Below are 19,485 nucleotides of genomic sequence, written 5' to 3' on the forward strand. Positions count from 1 at the left end.
TCTATTATTTTAATAGTTACTGTTGTTACTACACATGAAGCCGGGTATTTATTTGTAAATGCACAGCCGAGTCGCCTTGCTGGGACACAGTCAGCCTTCAGGTGGTCTCTGAGAAGAAGAGGGGCCTCTTCATTTAGACATTTTTATTAGTTTTCTTAATAATTTTATTGAATAGAAACAAACTGAGCATTTTCTGGGTAGCCTATCAAATGCCTGTCATTATTTATTTTCATGATGGGCTTCATGACAATATATTAAAAAATAAAAACTGATGATCAAAAACAATGACCAAGGGTTATTTATTTACTCTTTATAGATATGTGTATTAACAGGGGTACATCTCACTGTCAGTCCACAAAGCTCTCTTTGGATCTGACTGTGGCCACTGGAGGTGCTGTCCTCCCTCTCATTAGTAAACTGTGGGAACAAAAGGCACAGAGAGGAGTCTGAAAGCCACATAAATGCAGCTGAGCGGGAATTACACTCAAATGTAAAACTCCCAAATAAATGAGATTGGAAAACTCTCTAGGGCGTCTTCTAAACTTTGCTGTTGTCATCAATCAAGAATATTGCCACACAAGTCCATACAGGACTCGGACAAACTGCTTCTTTAAGCATTTCTCCGGGAGGCATAAAAGTGTATTTATGGCCACCACAGGCAGGTGTAAAGGAAGATTGGCAAACATGAAAATAAAGTCCTCTCCCGGGTGCCATCGAGCCGAGCTTGGCTGTGTTAAATCATAGATGGAAAGAACAACAGTCTGGTGGGACAAAGCACTGCTGTGGGCCCGCATTTTACATCCTCTCCAAAGCCCATTATTGGAGTCAATGTTTTGTCTTCATACCTGTTTTCAGCTCTGTAATGAACTTCATACGTCTTATTCAGCCCAGTTTAACGTAAACTACATTTTTTATTGTATATTACCCAGTGCCAAGATTTAAGGCTGCAGAAGATCCTGTTTCTGCACTTAGCTGATGTGGGATTGATTTCCTTTACAAATATATGAATCACCGAGGTCATTACTGAGCCAGACTCTTTCATTAAATTGAGCTATATCTCCTGCTTCAACACAAGACCTTCTGAGAGCCCTTCACTGAGAATACACTGTGCCTCCATGGGCTAATGCAGAACATTGACCCCTCTGTGATAACTTAGTGATGCCTTTTAATAATTCAGATAGATGTGGGGCGGGAATGTAAATATACTTACAAATGGATCATGTAGATAAATTAAAAACATTTAAATGAGTCATATTATGATTGGCATGATTAGACAACTCTAAATATAACGACACACCAGTGTACTCGTATACATGCCAGCTTCTACCTTTAATGCTTTCCAAAACCTTTTTAATTGGAAGATTTCACATGGCTCACTTGCACACACACACGCACACACACAGGGAGAGAAAGAGAGAGGCAGTATTGACTTTTCAAATAAAAAGACATTAATGTAGATAACGGCCATTTTGAATCCTCATTAGTCACCAGTAATCTAGAAACATGGGCGATATATTAGGAGCAGTGTTCGCGGCTAGTCATTAAAGGAGAAATAAAAGACAAAATAAATCCAATCCTGGAATGCCTGCGATTAATCATGTGGGCCACCGCTGGCTGGCTGGCTGCTTAACAGTTTTATTGACTCATTTATGCTGCTTTCCCTGATAATCCATTTATTCTGAATAATGTCTCCCTTCATGCTCAAAGTGCTGTGTTCAGGTGATACTGCTATAAAACTGTATTTTTTTTCCCCTTTGGTCCCTACCCCCTAGACAAATATATATTACAGTGATTATGTGTAATAGCTGACAGGAGAAAGGCCACAATTGCACATTATTCAGGGAAGCTTTTAATGAAAGTGTTAATTAAGTATATTTTCAATTATTCCTTAAGGGGATCACAAGCTCCGATCGTATCATGAATAATTTACTACGGAGTATCTAATTAGAGCAATTTTAATGTCATTTTTGCAGCAGAGAATTGCTAAACAAGAGCAGCAGCATATGCACGAATGCTCACCTGTGTCCCAGAAAAGGCACAGTGGAATGCACACATAATGTCATGTGGGACAATAGAGCAATAACTAATGATTTTGCTGTGATTAATATAGGCATCACGACATGAAACGTGAGTCCTCTGTACAAACTCTTTAGATACAGCAGTTTGGGGCAGCTGTGCATCTGCAACTTTGGCAGTCAAATCCCAGTCATTGTCCTGGTGCATGCTGTTGTCAGACAGCTGTCGGTTGATTATCAGTTGAAATGAACTTCCATAAGCCTTAAATACCTGAGCTATGTCTTTAGTCAATATTAGACTCCAACTCTAAGACCTTGAATGGAAGTGTTTGTGAAAATGTGCTGATTTGTCTCCTGATTTACAAAATCAGTAAACATCTCAATCACTTGTTTTGGGTCTTCTTCAGGAGAACATAATGCCAATTTAGTAAATGATGTTCCCATTTGCTGGTTGGGAACAGCTGGTTTTATCCAATAGGAGCCTGGTTGCAGATTTCTGGTTGCAAAACCACAACATGGCACCTGCCAAATTGTCTTCTCCTTCTTCCAATCATTTCTAGCAGGTTGTAAGACTTGAAGAAGTGCAATGCTAGCCTCCACAGGTTCAGAGTTCCCAATCAAGTTCTTTAATACAGATCAAAGATGTCCTCCTTCCCCATCCTCATTCTTTTCTTAAACACGGTTCTTTGCCACATTTCAAGTCACAGGCCAAGTCTCCAATCTTGAGGCTTCAGATTGTTTTGAATGATATCATAACCAGTTGGTTCTTCATAATGACTGAGAGGGTGGTCTTTTGGAGACCGACGTGATGCGTGTCATCATTACCAAAGCAACTCATACAGATGTCTGGACACAGATAATGGATGTGATCATTGCAATTAACATTGGGGACAGTCTGATTTCTGATTTGAGAAAAAAAATAAAAATCCAAATTGCCTACAGTTTAACCTGAGTAAGCATGTTTTCATGCATTTAAGCTGGAAAAACAAGTAACTGCACAACAAGTTTTCAACATAGACAGCATGACTAAATGTTTGGAGCTTTGCCCCAAACCGCATTACATTCAGTTTTCCTATAATCACAGTATACAGTTAATCCTCATATTTATTTGCTGTAATATTTTGCAGGTAAAACTTGTAAAGAGACACATCTGCAGGGAAAATTACTCCATCTGTGCAATTAATGTAAACAAAAAAAAAGGTTATATAGTTTATAGTTTGTACTAGTTCATACTGATTTATTCTCGACTGATCTTAAAACAGCAACTGCACATTACCAGAGGTGGCACCAGTAAGGTAGAAGTTTTTCGTGCTTATATTCACAGTATTCACAGCTGCTACTCTTCAAGCCACTCGTGAGTGGTCCATTTCCGTTTGCCATTAGCAGATATGTGGTTGTATTTATATATGTAATGTATGTGTAGTAATGAGGATTCTAAGTGTTCTGAGCAGTGTCTCTGGAGACTCTCTCACAAGGTCCTGACTAAAAGCCAGAAGCCTATCAAGTATCCCACACAGCACAAGCCCTAGCACCTGACGACATGGTTCTGCAGGGAGTTTCTGCTGTCACAATAAATCACCCGCAGACAGGATACAGTGTAATCACGCCGGTGTCCCGTTTCACTCCGCCTCTGTCAAATACTTCTGCAAGATGGAAGCCGCACATATAGTGGCACACACCACCACAAGTGCACATGTATCCCCACCATGCTTGATGGTTGACTTGAGAGGAATAATCCATTGGAGATAACATACATAAGAACTGTTGATGGTGTGTGTGTGTTGCACACAATGATGTACTGTGCTGCGAGGAGCTTTCTCTTACTCTGATAGCAGATGTTAGACATGAGATGCGTGTGAGGGGAACTAATCCGAGAGGGTCTGTTTTATATCTTCACATGTAGCTCATACCTTTGTGCTGAGGCGTTAAAGATGTGTGATGATGTTTGAAAACAAAGTGTTCTACTCTGTAGCCGTATGAATCCTATCCTTCAAAACCAAAGTAAACTGAGATGCTTGAACTTTCAGAGCGGGGGCTCGTGCTGTGCTCATATCAGAGCCCTCTTCCCTCTATAAAGAAGAATCATATTGTCTAATTCTCACAAATTACCCAAACATTATGTAGCTCTCTCATTTCCAACACTGTTTAATCTGTGTCTGGAGTATTCACTGTCACTTCATGTTGCAAACACTCCTCTCACTCTGGCACTTCATTGTCTTTTGATGGGCCATAAAAGGCTCAGTTTGATGGATGATAACTCGGGGCATCTCTCTTTGTTGTGGGATGTGACGACTGAGTGCATGTGAGATGTGAGGAGAAGACGCGGTGTGAATGGGAGATGTCATCAGTGTCTCGCGCTGACACCGAGGCCCAAAGCACGCGCTTTGATCTCTGTAAATTATTCCAAAGCAAACACAAATAAAGGATTCCAGTGTTTTATAGTTTTCAGGGAGAAAGTTGAACTGCTTTGTGAGCATGTTCCAAGAGGTCTCTCGATGAGAGAGAATGTGTTTCTCGAAGTAGCAAGTACCTGCTGAATGATCAGGGATTTATAAAAATAATGAAAAATAGTTTACAGGTTACCTAATTGGTAAAGGTGTTTTTTGAGCATGCTCCAGCTGCTGCTTTAATGCAAACCATGATTTATTAAAACAGAAGACAGCTCATGTCATTGCCTTCTGATCCTTTCAAATAAATACTGAGCGCTGCATAGGTCCTGGACTTCCTGCTGACCCTACAACATCTGCTCAGGCACTTACTACTTAATATATTAGCTGTGAGGACAGGGCAGGTGTTTACAGCTGGAGCCAGAGAACATGAGAAACAGATTGCCTCTGGTTCATGCAGCTGAATGAGAATGAGTCACCCCCTGCTTCTCTGCTAAAGGGAAAACACAAATAATGTTGTCAAATGAAGGGCAGGTGGGATCGTTTCAAAGGTCTGTTTGATGGAAAAGTAGAAATGTAATTGACTGCAGCTTGCATAAGGAATCTATCATTAGATGAAGTTTCCTGATATATGTATGTACAGTATATGTACATAAATCACTTTTATTAAAAGCAAACGTTGCAGTATTAACTGCTTTGCAGCCACTGTGCGACTCCACGTGTCCAAATGAAGTCCTTTGTGTAGATTCTTTGATGTTTACAGCTGAGCATAATGTGTGTCATGACCTCTTTATTGCAGATTTAAAAAAGGAAAGTTTTAAAGGCCATAATTGTGATGGTACTTGGGGACATGTGCAAGCATTTACCAGATCTAACTGTAATTTTAAGTATTTGAATGTGCTATATGGAAGAAAGGTATTATATTAAGAGATGAAATGTATCACCAGAGATCGTCAAAACGTGACATTTTCGGTGTTTTGGTATGTTGCGTCACCCATCGGCATCCACCCAATAATGCAGCACGCAGCACTTGGAATTACTGTCAGATACATGAACTAAAAAGCCCCAGTACACCTTTCAAAAATGTCTCAACCAGAGGAAAAGAAAAACAAGTGTCTGCAGTGGTGATGGATTAAAGCATTGATGACTGAAAGTGGAGAGGAAGTTGACGACAGTCATACACAGACATGCAGGTTTGTGACAGGGAAGCAACCCAGGGAGCTTCAGCCAATGTTGGCTAACTCTCCATCTCTCCTTCCCTCGTCAGATCCCTTTGTCGGTGAATATTTAATGCATACAACATTTGCACGGCTGCTGCTGCTCTAAAGCATTTGACTCTCGTTCTCCACCTGTTTCTAACATGTGACAATCAACCAAATAGGTCTAGTGTTTATAGAAATAGAAATAAAACAGATAGTGGAACAGTTGTGAATGTGGATGCGTTTCTGCATGAACACGATACATTAAAAGTGAAGCATCTTTGCAATCTTGCAACCATGCGCCGGCAGTGTTTTCAGTTGGGATTGCAGTAACCATTTTAAATGCTAACGGTCACTGTTGAATATGTTTTACATATATCGACTGATAAAGAAATGTAATATATATAAGTGGATTCATTGGGCTTCAGAACACATGCTTTTATGTGAGATCGGCTGTGATTACATTTTACTTAACAGCTGCTTTGTTTTGTCCCTGATGTTTTCATTTGTGATGTTTTATAGAGTCAGTATAAATGTTTTATTATATTGTAAAAAAGTTTGTGAAACATCGGTCATGTTGTTTCAGTTTTTTTCTTCAGGGCCGCTCTGCTCTTTCGGGTACAGCATATTTTTTCCACAGACAGTGAATTGGCTCAAATTGAAATAATTCTGTGATAGATGGTTTATAATTTGGAGGAACTAACTATGTTAAACATTTGTGTTGCGACAGCCTGGCTGAACTATTTTGTTCCATAAGCAATGACTTTACTTAAACGTAAATATATTAATAAGCTACTCTGTTGCACTATTATGTCCCTTCATTAAGATGAACATTTTAGTTTGTCTTAGTCTCACATATGGTACAATGTCCTGCTGCTGAAAACACCCACTAGTGCACTATATCTGCTGTTAGCACTTCCCAACAAATGCACCATTTACTGTAGCATTTTGTAAAAACTACACTTCCCTGCTGTTTTGGAAAATTAAATTAGCTTTTAAAAAATGAAAGTATATGCTCTTGGCCAATTTGTTTCCTGATTTATATCTTCAGCTAAGGCATCGAGGGACCTGGACCAATTAGACTGAGAAATTGACTGTTTGTTTGTTTTTTTTACTGCCTTTTGTAGATGATTAGAAAAATAACTTCATCCTTTGAGTTCAATGGAAAAATAGCCATTTAAATAAAAGTTGTTGCAGAGTTTGGGCCACAAACAATTTTTCTCTTAAAAAATATTTCTTAACTTTGTCAGATCAGATCCCATTTGCTTCCTCTTGACTACTCACTTAAATGTAAGAAAACCACGAATGTGTGGATACTGCAAATTTCACAAATTAATATATAAAATGTCTAGTTTAAGAAACCAGGTACATAGCTGAGAGAGTGACTCTCCTGCATTGGTGAACTGAAACCACAGTTAATTTTTCCTGTCAGTTGAAAATTTGTTCTTGTTTTTTTTTAACGATATCAAATAGTTGACAACTGTCATTTATATTCTTGAAAAATGTATGCCAACCCCCCCCCCCCCCACACACACATATTTTTGTCCCTTGTACCTTTTTCTTTGATAAAATCCCAGCTTTATGTTATGCACAGCAATCTTCCACCATCTGGTTTTCATTTCCTGTGAGCTTCAAGATGGTATAGTAGAGTTTTACAAAAAAGGAGACTCGTTTGAACCGGGGGCTAATGTAGTCAGGATGGAATCTGTCACTCAGTCTATTGCATGCTGATGACTAAGGGCAGTTTCAGCTGTAAGCAGTCCATGATTTATGGACACTGAGTGAACTCTTGTAAGCAAACGCCAACTAAGAGTTCACAGCAGCAACTGGGCCCTTTTCTTGGCCGCAGCTTGCCTGCATTTTCTTTTCATTCATGCCAAAGTATTTCGCACGGCAATTAGCTCCATCCTCATTTAGGTCTGCAGTCCCACAGGGTTAGCGAAGCCATTTATCATCCTCAGGGCTTGGAGCTCTGCAGCTCGGTCTCAGGTAGTTTCTGTAAACAGTCGCCGGGCTCGGCTCCTTCCATTTCACCAAATGAGAAGGAGATACAGTAGTTTTGAGGTCCCGCCATTCATCCATCCATCTGTTGGATGCTTTGCTTTTTCTCTACAGGTGTGAATGCGAAAGGGAAATGTCGTTTCACATGGCTCATTTGTCATGCGGTAACTACATAGTTGGAGTGAAAAGAGTGATGACAACATGGCCCCTTGCTTATATGCAGAGGGTCAACTGCTTTAGATTTGCAGTGTATACTGCGGGCAAGACGACAGAATATTGTGAACAATGCTAATGAGGAGTGCACTCAAGAGAATGAACATGAGAGTTATTATTTTTCAACATTATTGATATTATATTTTTAATAGTGGAAAAGTTATAGAGCTTTTTAATAGCAGACTTGACATTTACTACATGTTTACATGGATACAGCTGTGAGATACTGTTTGTAACCTTGTTAGTTATACTTTAAAGAACAATCGATGTTTCATGTGTTGACTTTTATTAAAGTTAAAGTTTTGGCTCCGCGACAAATGTTTCTATAGCTTCCAAATGCCTGTGGGGCATCATTAAAACACATACTTGAGCAGCCAGGGTCATAAACATATGTTGGATACATTTTTGTGGTCTTTGCCGAAATGTCTTCAGATGTAGCCAGGAAAATAATTGAACTTCAGTATGCGCATTTTTCTATTTTCCCATCAATCCTTGGAGAGTCATTACTTTACAAAGTGCCTGCCAACTGATTCCGAATCCATCATTTGTTGAAGCGATATTTTCTGGTCTCTGTTGTTACTTTGTCTTTATCAATCTGAATTAAGGGATTAGATGAAGCTCTTTGGGTTTTTTTCCCCTTCTTCACTGGAGTGGCACTGCGGTGCAGGCCCAGGGGTTACAGCGAGTACGAGAAGGGACTAATTGTCAAGGTTATGTCTCAGCGGATGATTGATGCGAGGCCAGGCTGTTTTTGTCAGCCTGTCAGGTGGCTGGAATGTTTAATGTTCTCATTATTGGTTGCTCTGTTGTGTATATTTCTCTGTCAGCACCGCTGAGCCATCTGAACTGCCAGAGCACTTCAAAGGCCTGCAGGTCATCCGTCTTCCCCCTGACGCCCTGAATGTTCAGGCTCAGCTGAGTGCTGGTGATTTGTTATGACTTGAGAGCCAGCTGACAGACAGGTCTCTTATAAAAAAACATGCACCCATTTCCCTTTTGTCGTGCGGTGAAAGCATCGCTGCTCCTGTAATGTGGTGGGGGGGCAGTGACACAACTGTCACAGCAGGCTGGCACCTGACAGTTGTGTCGTCTCACTAATTTGCAGACAGGATGACTTGGGCTATTTTGTCTTCTTTTTGCCTGTGGATTTTGGTTCTGGTGTCACCGACTCTCACGGGTCACCATCTGTTAGGAAGCGCCAAAGGGCACAAAGCTGAAAAGGGATCACTATATTAAGGCACATTTTCATATTCATCATTGGTGTGTGCCATGTGATGGCACTGAGCAAAGAGCATCATGGGAAGAATGCTGAAGGCGAGAACAAAAAAGAGAGAGAGGTGAGATTCTGAAGACAAGAGCAGGGAAAACAGAATCCAAATCTCAATTCTTTTCCCAGGCCTTTTACAAGATTGATTGTTTTCTGCTGATCTAATTTTGGAATGTACCAAAACAGTCCATTTGTCTTAAAGAAAAATGATGTGCCACATGGTGCAGATGGAAATTTTTTTTAGAACAGAAAAAAAGATTAAAGAGAAACTGTGCACTTCAGCCCTAATCACGAGCTGTAGATTACTGTGCCGGTTTAAGCAGATGGCAGACTCGATTCTGCAGGCCCTCCTGTATATTAATGAACAGCAGTCTGTTATATTTGACTTAGGTAAGTGAAATGTCCATCACCTGTAATGGTGTGCCAGCTGGCATAACGCATTTCATACCACTTTGGGTCTACGTGGCATTTCTCATTTGCAGCTTTCTTGCAGGAATATGTTTGTTCCGTGCTCGTCTCTGTCACTGTTCTGGGTGTGAACTGGTAAATATGAGTCTTTTTTTTTTCCACTAGGAAGAAAATGTCTTCAAGTTGTGTCCTCAGCTAATTTCCTCTCATAGGTCAAGGCAATAATTCTGGCAGTAAAACTGTCGCGCTGGGCGAAGCCCACAAGTTCGATAGTAACTTGATTAAGTTCGCCTGTCGACATGACTGCAAACACGGCAATACAGTATGTTAACAAACCTAATAATAGGAAAGGGGAGATAAATTGGAGGGGATGGGTGCACATTTTCTGGCCAGTAGTGTGTCTGCTGCAACGAAGCACTGACCTTAAGGACCATGTGTGGCTGTGGTCCATCAATTGTTAGCATTAATGTTTTGCTTGTCTTCCTACACTGCTGGTGTAAAATGTTTTTGTTTATGACCATGTCGGATTTCACATCTGATCTGGCTTACAGCACAGTGAGAATGTTTCCATGCACATTTTGCCATTTAATTGGATGACTACCCTTGTCCAAGTATACAAGCCCTTGCAGGGGGACTTTATTTATTGAATAAAGTGTGTCCACCTCTGAACTTCCACATTTGCTGGCGGCTAGTTGTTAGCATGTCAAGGGTCATTCTGACTCTTCATCCACAGACTTTAAAATATTGTATTCTATAAGCTGACAGCATCAAGTCAGTCTCCTCATCAGTCCAGACAGAATTCCCCTGTGCTTTTATTGCTGTTGTCTTCTGTGTACCAACTTCTTTTGTTGTTTTCAGGTCTGGCATGGGAACTGTGTGCAGATGAGCTTGGGTTAGAGCGCCCAGCATCTGGCTGTGTTAGTCCAATTTTGATTAATTAAATTCCATACCATTACATTCTAACACGTCAACATGCACACTACATCTTTCAAAAGTTTGGGGTTGCATATAAATGTCCCTTTTTCTTAAGGAAAATCACTTTTTTTTACAATGAATATAACATTAAATGAATCAGAAGAACACTCTATACATTGTTAATGTGGTAAACGACTATTCTTGCTGCAAACGTCTGTTTTTTAATGGAATATGTACATAGGTGTATTGAGGCCCATTTCCAGCAACCATCTCTCCAGTGTTCTAATGGTACATTGTGTTCGCTAATCGTGTTAAGGCCACATTATACTTCTCCGACTGCGTGATGCGCTATCCGACTGCGTAACCACGGAGACCCCTCGAGCCTTCATACTTCTGCGCCGTGGACGGATACGTGCTGCAATTTCACGCCCGATCAGTAGGGGTCTCTGTGCAAGGTTGTTGTGCTTTTGGCTACAGTGAGCAATGGCGTCCAAGAGAGAAAGAGAGAGAAAGACTGTTGTTGTTGAAACAGTGGCCGTTTCTCACTTTTCTGTGTCACGGAACGCAGTTTCAAGATAATTCTGGGGTCTGGGGTTCAAGAGTCTTAACATGTGGTTTGTGTATTAAGATATGACGTATTTATAGTTTGGCAGCGGCGTTGTCGGCGGTGATCAGCTCTGCCTCTGTGGACTCTCTGTGCACACTGTGAGCCGGCACAGAGCAGTTTCGCTCGGTCTGTCCTGAGGACCAATCGCAGATCTTACTGTCTCCGTTGTCCTTTGACGGAGTGATGGACACTTAAAATATTTTGTGCAGTATAAATTGGGCTTTAGAAGGCTATTGGGTGATTTAAAAAAAAACAAAACTTGAAAACCCTTGTGCAATGATGTTAGCACAGCTGAAAACAGTTTTGCTGGTTCTTTGAAGAAAGCACAGTTTGAAGGGCTAAATTATTATTTTGAATAAAAATCATTATTTCTGATGTTGTCAATGACATGACTATTTTCTATTCATTTTGACTTCATACATGACTATATTTTCTGACTACATTCAACTCTTTTGATGAATAAAAGTGTGTGTTTTACTGGAAAACACACACAAATTGTATAGGTGACCCCAAACTTTTAAATGGTTGTGAATTTTAAAAGTTCGGATTTAGTTGGACAAACACAAAAATATAGTTTTTAATGTCGTGTAAATGTGCTGAGTGCGTTTCAGGCTATAGTTTCTTTCAGAAACTGATTGTCTTTGTCTCAAACTGTCAGTCTGATGGTGCTGCAGAAAACGTTAAGAGGCAATGAACACATGTTTGCCAGCCCAAGCCCCCAGAAACCCCATCCATGAATACGCCAAGCCTAATTTTAAACCAACAGTGGGGGAAACTTTGGCTGCGTTTCCTTACCAGAGAGCACGAACGGTGGGGAAGCACAATGCCAGTGTGTCATACTTTTAAACACTGTTAAATTAAAGGCTGTTTACTGTTCTCGGAGGCCATTCATCTTACTCAACGATAGTCTGGTTCTTGCAAATTTGTCAGTAAGAGCTTCCACATGCCAAGACCAGGAGGGGAAAATGTTGGGGTTATCAGAGGAGGGTTTTCATAGCTTGTCTCTTCAGTCAGCCTGTAGTTAATTAGCCACCTCCACACAATAAGGCCATAAGTCATTAATCACTTGGACCCAAGCAGAAGTCGACTCGCCGTGAGCAAGACGTTTGGAGACAAAAAGTTTGCTGGCTATGACAGAACTCAGAATGGCCCCTGTCAGTGGTGTGTAAATTACAGGGCATGTTGAGTGCTGAAAGACAAGGGCCCACTGTTTAGCTCACTGTTGCTCTTTCCTTTTGCTTTGTGTGTTGACAGATTCTCTTAGAGGGAAAAATTCCCCTTTTTCTTTGTTTGTCATTGGCTGGCCCATAACTCCAAAATACTTTGTGTGTGTGTGTTGTATATTCACAACAGACTCACAAACAAGTTATTCATATAAAGATAATCTCTCTGTACTAAGTTAATTTCTTTCATTTTATGATGCCTCACTCGCATTAATAAAAGAAGACAAACACCAAAGGTCAGCATCTCAGGAGAACCCAGCTTAAAGTCTGTATTCCTACCGTTTACTTTGCTTGTCAAAGGGAGGAAATGATGGAGTGATGATAAATACTGGGCTTGTTTGGAGAAGCAAAAGCCTTTCTCCTGCAAAAATAAACCAATGTGTTTCTCAGCCTGATGGAAGACACACTTCTCAGTTGATTGAACATGCAAAAGGTCTTCTTTTTTTTTTTTCTCGTGCTTCTGTAAACAGAGATCCGCTTGCTCCAAAAGCACTGAAGAGGGTTTATTCAAAGCGGCAAAAGTTTATGTAAGGACAGGGGAAATTCCGTGATTAGGCCATTAATACAGCTGACAAAATGGTGTTAAATTCATTATGTGGATCAAGTGTTGTAAACCTTCTTGACATATGTCTTTTAATGCGTTTGTTTGGTTTTGGTGGAGCGACGCTGTACAGTGACCTTCAACCATAACATACCACAGACAGTGAAACACGTGACACACAGCTGTGCAGAAGTGACCATTTTCAACATCGTTTGTCGGTGATGGGTCACGCTGTGCCGACGCGTTGCCCCCTCAGGTGAAAAGCGGTGTCTTGCTCTTGCCGCACTTCAAAGCGGCGCAGGTGATTCAATATGGAGTCACAAAGCCCGTCCCGTGTTCTCATCTTCCGACAGTGTTTTATATTTAAACATGTGGGAAAGATATCTTCTGTCAAAGCAAGAGAGATTGATGGACTTCAGTTTGGTGGGATAGATGCATGTATGTGAAGCCCACTCAAGCAGTTAATGTCATAAACACAGATGTAAAGTAATTACCCCGTGATGCAGCATCTGCCTCTGAGGACCTTTAGACATTAATTATCTTTTAATGATAAAGATTTTAAGTGTTGATGTTCCCCTTCTCACCTATTGCCAAATATGTTGTAATTCATGCAGTAGAATGCGGCATTAAAAAATTCTTTTAACACGGAAACTGAAATAGTTTTTATGCCCTACAGTGTTGTTTACATTAGATACTGATTAGCATATACAGTATATATAGTCCTGTAAAATTAGGTTTATGTCAAGCTATAATGACAAAACTGGTTTTAATAACAACACAACTTAACTCAAGACACTGTATAACGCATCCTGTAATTACAGATTACAGGATGCGTTTTTGTTTGCTAAATAAAATATTATTGTGCATTAACTCAATTATAACTTATTTAATGAAGTACTATGTGCGTCCATGATGCCTCCACTTACAATTTGTTCACATATAAACATTATATAATAACGCTACTAGATAATTAGATATTATACTAGATATTGTTCTGTATTTTTGTAATAGCTGATTTGTTTTGTCTGGTTTAGTCCCAGGTCTCCTTTGGAAACGCTTCATTTTATGAACAAATTTTAATATCCTCAGTACTTTACAAAAGAAAAAATTCAATTGCAGCACTGTAGTCCTCATGACTCCATCCCTGAATTCAAAATGATGCGTCACGAGAGAATATTAATTTAAATTTGCTCTTACCCTGACTGCATCCATTCGTCTGTACAGTAAACAATGTGAGACTCACATGTCCGTTAAAGTGTGGGAAATAATGGTCGCATATCTGAATCCAGTTTGTCCACATCACATTATTATTGTGCTGTTTGAAAGTAGAATAAAAAAGTGTCACACATGGTCCACGCTGGCTTCATGGCTGGGTAGTTGCAGTGCTGAATTGTTGGTTAAGGGCTTTATTACCATCTATCACTGAGCTATGTTTAGGACTCATTTACATGAGGGATGAGTGGATTTGATGAGTATGACATCTGACCATTAATGATGGTGATTTTATTGCAGGAGAACAGCCTGATTTGCAGACGATGGATAATGACACTGTTGGCATGATTTAGTCGATTTGTTTTTAAGTGCTGATTAAACAGTGAGGCCTCGCTTTATTTCACGCTCCCTGCTCCACACGGCTTCATCACAGCATTCACAAAAGCCGTGGAAACGTCCCACATCTGGTGTCATCGTAAATCTTTGTTTCGCCAGATCCCTCCGATATTAGGAGCTCGTTTATCTTCGTTAATGAAACAATAATCCACGACCTCGTCATTGAGAAGATTCAGTGTGTTCTGAGCCAGTGAGAGAAAACACACACACTCACACACTGTAGCTACAGCACCGGGACTTATATGTGGTTGTAGCTTTTTGTCATCTAAGGTTAATAAAACTATAATATACAAGTTTTCAGTTGTGTGACTAGACCTTTGCTAAATCCAGGATCAGCCATATGAGCTGAGGTTATAAATAAAATAAATGGTTTAGATTTTACCATGACTGCCCACAATAAAACTAAATTAATCAGTTATGTGTTCATGTTTCCCAGAACCTCAAACCAAATATGAATTATTTTAAACCGGTAATATACACTGGATTTAATTTCAAAATACACACATCTTTTAATTCTACAGTCTTATTGCAAGTCGATTTAACATTCCAAAGCAAAAGAAAAAAAAGGAAAAAATATTAATAAAAGCCTTTTGACCAGATCTGAACTGATTACTTTAATCAGGGAAAATTGTATTGTTGTAATTGTTTTTTTTTTTTATGAAAAAGTGTAAATGCAGGAGCTGTATAAGGTCGAAGCTCACCACTTCACCAACAAATGAATGACATGTCTGAAGAAGCTGCTCTGATTGATTTTCCACGTCCATCACTTTGTCAGATCACTCAGCAGAAGCAGCACCTCTACGACCCTTTAGTCTGAGTGAAGCAGAATTAAAAAAACATTTAACACTAACAGTTGCTTCAGCATCGAGATCATCAACCAAAGGTACATAAAAAATGTCAACAAATATATTTTGTAAATACACAGCAGCAACCATAACCGAACACTTTCTCTTTTGTGTAAAAAAAATAATAATGCACACTGAGGCTTTTCAAAGTTATATTATAATAATTATTTTTTATTTTAGTCACGCTTGAAGCTATCGCAAATAAATACAGTGATCCTCATGTGGATCCAGTCCCTGCATGAAGTACAATATAAAACTCAACGGACCTAAATTTCCTTTTTATAAATGTGGGCTATAATTCTTTGTTTCTACTGGTATCCTAAGGCCGAGGCTGTGGTCAGTCTCTGTCCATACAAGGCGTAGGGGGAGTAATAGGCCCCGGTGGCTGCAGGCACCGGCACCGGGGCGCCTGGAGCGGGCAGAGGGCTCTTTGAATACGGGTGATAGCGGCTGCTCAGTCCGAGATGATGGTGTGGGCCCCTGAGGGCCAGCGCGCCGGGGCTGCCCGGGCTGCCACCGGGAGGCATATGCATGTGACAGGCCATGGCAGCGGCGGCAGCGGCGTTGGCCAGAGAGGATGAGCCCGGGTACCCAGATATCAACTTCTCCGTGCCCGCAAAAGCTGTGTGAGTCCGCAAGTGGCTGAGGAGTTCCTCTGAGGAGGAGAAGCGCTTATCGCATGGTCCGTTAGCAGACACCCAGTTACACACGTGCGGGAGGGGGTCGTTGGGGAGCATAAAGCCGTATGGATACAGGGGGTGTCCGCTGAAGGAAGGGGCCGAGTGTACGGTGTGCAGCGGATGTGCGGGGTACATGAGCGGGTATCCAGCTTTGAGCGCGGAGGCAGCCGCAGCGGCGGCCGCAGAGTCATGTGCGGCGTTGGCGCTGGACGCACCAGACAAATGGCTTGTGCAGTGGTAGCTCAGGCAGTAGGGGTCTCTACACAGACTGGCAGACATGAGAGTCGGTGGGGACGCGCCAGCTAAAGGACTATTCCCCGCTTTACTGCAGCCCAGCGAGCTGGCAGCAGCGAATTGTGCGCTCAACAGCTGGCTGCTGGATTTGCTGGGGTCAAGTGTCATTCCATGAGGGAGGAAGGGCTGCGGGTAACCCGCATATGCACCCGCTAAACTTCCAGGATAAGAAATACCAGCAGGTGGCATGGGGAAAACTGTGTGACCGGGCTTATAGGGGGACACAGGGGCCACCAGTCCAGAGGTGAGGACGGAGGAGGAGGATGAGGTTACAGATATTGAGTCTGATGTAACAGTTTTGGATCCAGATGTGCTCTCCTGGTGTTGTCCGCCATTAGAGGTAATCCCACTTATCCTATGGCTGCCATTACTCTCAGTCGTGTTGCTTTTATTGCTATCAGACTCCTTCTTATCCTCCTTGTCTCCCGCTTTGCCTTCAGACGGCAGAGGAGACACTGAGGTGACGGAGCAGGGGCTGCCTGTCCTGGGGGTGAACGGCTGGCAGGTGGCGCTAGGTACTCGGAAACTGTTTTTATCTCCACTGTGGCTGCTGCTCGAGTCCTTCTTCTCGGATTTGGAGTACGGTTTGAAGCTCGATTTGTCGTCGGCTCCGATGTCGCTGATTTTCAGCGGCCCGGATTTGGTCTCCTTGTCACTAGATCCATTTGAGGCCACGGAGGAGAGTTTGGAGGAGGACGGAGGGTCCGGTTTGCCAATCTGAGAGCACGTTTGTGCCAAAAGAGCCAGCGGACTTTTCTTGGCATCCAGCTGTGAAAAAGAATAAAATAAAATTTAATAAAAACATTAAAGACACTTGAAATTATAATAGGATATTCTGTATATTGCTGCCCCATTATTGTGTGTGAACTTCCGCACTAAAAACCCATAATAACATTAAAAAAAAGAAAACTCAGCAAAGGAGGATCAGCGCGCACGCAGCGTATTTGAATGCGATACGACACAAAACGGCTTAAACATCGTGGGCAGACTTACTGCAAAACATGTAATTGATATTTAAAGACAGTCCACATTTTACTCTTTTTGCCGTTCTGAATTTTAATGCTGAGGTGAAAACAACAAAATTTGAGAAGACGAACGCGAAATCTACTCAAAAACATTTACAATAAGAATGTGTCTTGCCATTTCGAATTATCTCAACAAAACATTTAGTAAATAACCTACATTTATCCACAAAATGAATCAAAAGACAAGCTGTGGTGTCCGGTGGGGAAATCTTATCTTAACACAGCGAAACGATGCTCGCGCTGTGCGTAAAAGCTTTTCACAGAAGTCGCCGCGGCTCTTACCTCGATGGGACTGACGGGAGTGGACGGCAAAGGCTGGAGATATTCCGGGTGTAAAATGTGTCCTGACCGAGCCGTCAACATTTTCAAAACCTTGATGGGAAGACGACTAGCTTGTCGAGAAGGGTCTGCGGGAGAGACAGAGTTGTGGACGGAGAGCTGGCTGATCTTCACTGCGCCCCTTTCTCCAGAGGAGCCGCGCTGCCAAGCTGGATTCGTGCTATTTCTCAGGAAAGAGACCGTGGGCGATGTGATCATGACCCAATTCTCCTTGAAATGGCTGAGAAACGCATGTGTAGAGTTTCAAAAGAGGCCAAAAACACTATGAACGTCTAAGCCTTTAGCAGCAGATAAAAGAAACGGCGTTAAATCCCCACAAAAAGAGACGCGTGTGTGTGCGAGCAGAATCCGTGGAGTTTGAGTCACAGCCGCAGTGCTGCTGCTTCTTCTTCTTCCCCGGCGTCTCTCTCACTGTGGGGTTGCGGGTCCGAGAGCGCACTCTGTTTACGTGGGTCGTGGACAGGAGGGATCACTCCGCCTCCTCACGAGCAGCGTCTGAATTAGTCCGCGGATGACAGCACTTTTGCCGCCTCCCAATCGAAAAGAGATCCCGATGTGATCGGGAGGGGCTGAGTGAATGTGACGTTTCCTCCTTTCATTGTACGGGCGTCTACTTGACGTCTCACCCGCTCTTTTAATCACGAGTTTGCAATATGCGTCCTTGTGCGTAATTGGTGCGCCTCCCGTGCGTCCTGTGTGATTTGGGGGTGCAGGTGGACGAGCGAAACCAGTGGATGAGGATGGACAAACCATCTGTATGTAAAATGAGCACAGATACAATTAATTCACACACTTTTAATGGGTGACATCACATTCGAAATGATTTGAGCTTATTCTAATTTTATTGAGCCCCAAATGTCTTGGCCTTACAACAAACCTGCAGTGGTCACAGTGTTTTCACCACTTGTGATGATACCCTTTGGCTCAAAAACAAGAAGACATAAGCAAGTGCTGGCTTTTCTGGTCACATGTTTCACAGATATCCATCGCCTTGTTCACATTTGCTGCCACTCTCTCCTCTCAATCACGCAGCCTGTCTCCTGTCACTTCCCTGTCCTGATCTGTCAGTTGTCTGCACATTTTTTTTGCCTCTTCTCAGTCAGATTCAGGTCAACTGCTGCAAAGTGAATCAATGAGAAGTGGAGAGAGGAGAAGTGATGTGTCTCTCCCTCTCACTCCATCATGATTTAGGCCATTTATTGTCTGCCTCTTCTGGTACAAACTATTAATTGTTTAATTGTGGATAAGCAGGGATTTTGTTCTAACGTGCCTTTATTCTGTCACAGACAAATCTTCTATGCACTAGTTGTTTGTTGTTTTGCAGACTTAAAATATCCTTCCACATTTCCGCCACATTGAAGCAAAAAAAAAAAAAATGCTTATTTTTATTCCAAGAGCGCTTAAAACCTCTCTCGTGGCTGCCATTAATCATTAAAGCTTCCACATTTCTTCCCATCCAAATAGACCCACTTATCTTATTACTCAATAGCCTATAAATGACTTGCTGATCAGGCGAAAGTTAAACATATGCAAGTGTTTTTTGATTGATAACAGGGGTGCTGTTTTCGGCAACGGCTGTCAGGCTCTGACACTGCGCGCTGAGTTATTAGGGCAGAGAAGGGCGACCATAAATTTCGAGCGTCAGGCAAAAACTCCTTTATTGTGGACGTGATGGATGGCTCGCCGCGGCAGACACCAAATTCTCGGCTTTATCCGTAAATGGCTGCACATTTCGTCTTCTTTTTTTTTCCTTCTTTTTTTTTTTTCCCCGTCGCCGTAATTCATTACTTTTAAAACAGAATGCTTGAAATGTCCCGCAAGTAATATGAATCACCCAGAGTCAGTGCAAATCCAGCAGTTTACAAGCAGCACTGTGTTTCTCTTCAAGTCTGTGATTATACAGAAATCAAGCGTCAGC

At 41.7% G+C, this 19,485-nt stretch overlaps 1 protein-coding gene across 1 annotated transcript; it reads right to left on the reverse strand.

The window, feature by feature from the left end:
* Positions 1 to 15,179: 15,179 nt before the first annotated feature.
* Positions 15,180 to 17,966, reverse strand: LOC310939349 (zinc finger protein 503-like). The gene is made up of 2 exons (XM_083904079.1): positions 17,511 to 17,966; positions 15,180 to 16,971 (listed from the first exon to the last, which is right to left on the reverse strand). Exons 1-2 carry the CDS (start codon positions 17,763 to 17,765, stop codon positions 15,538 to 15,540), a joined length of 1,689 nt encoding a protein of 562 aa, XP_083760205.1. The 5' UTR covers positions 17,766 to 17,966; the 3' UTR covers positions 15,180 to 15,537.
* Between the last annotated feature and the right edge of the window lie 1,519 nt (positions 17,967 to 19,485).

Source organism: Microchirus variegatus (assembly GCF_963457635.1).
Source record: "Microchirus variegatus genome assembly, chromosome: 17".
Taxonomy (NCBI): Eukaryota; Metazoa; Chordata; class Actinopteri; order Pleuronectiformes; family Soleidae; genus Microchirus; species Microchirus variegatus.

What these genes read in the sequence shown, in the direction of transcription:
- LOC310939349 (XM_083904079.1), bottom strand. Translation starts at nt 17,765, where the DNA reads ATGATCACATCGCCCACGGTCTCTTTCCTGAGAAATAGCACGAATCCA. An exon ending in CTCCCGTCAGTCCCATCGAG is followed by an intron (nt 16,972 to 17,510) that starts GTAAGAGCCGCG and finishes TCTTTTTCACAG; the next exon opens with CTGGATGCCAAGAAAAGTCC.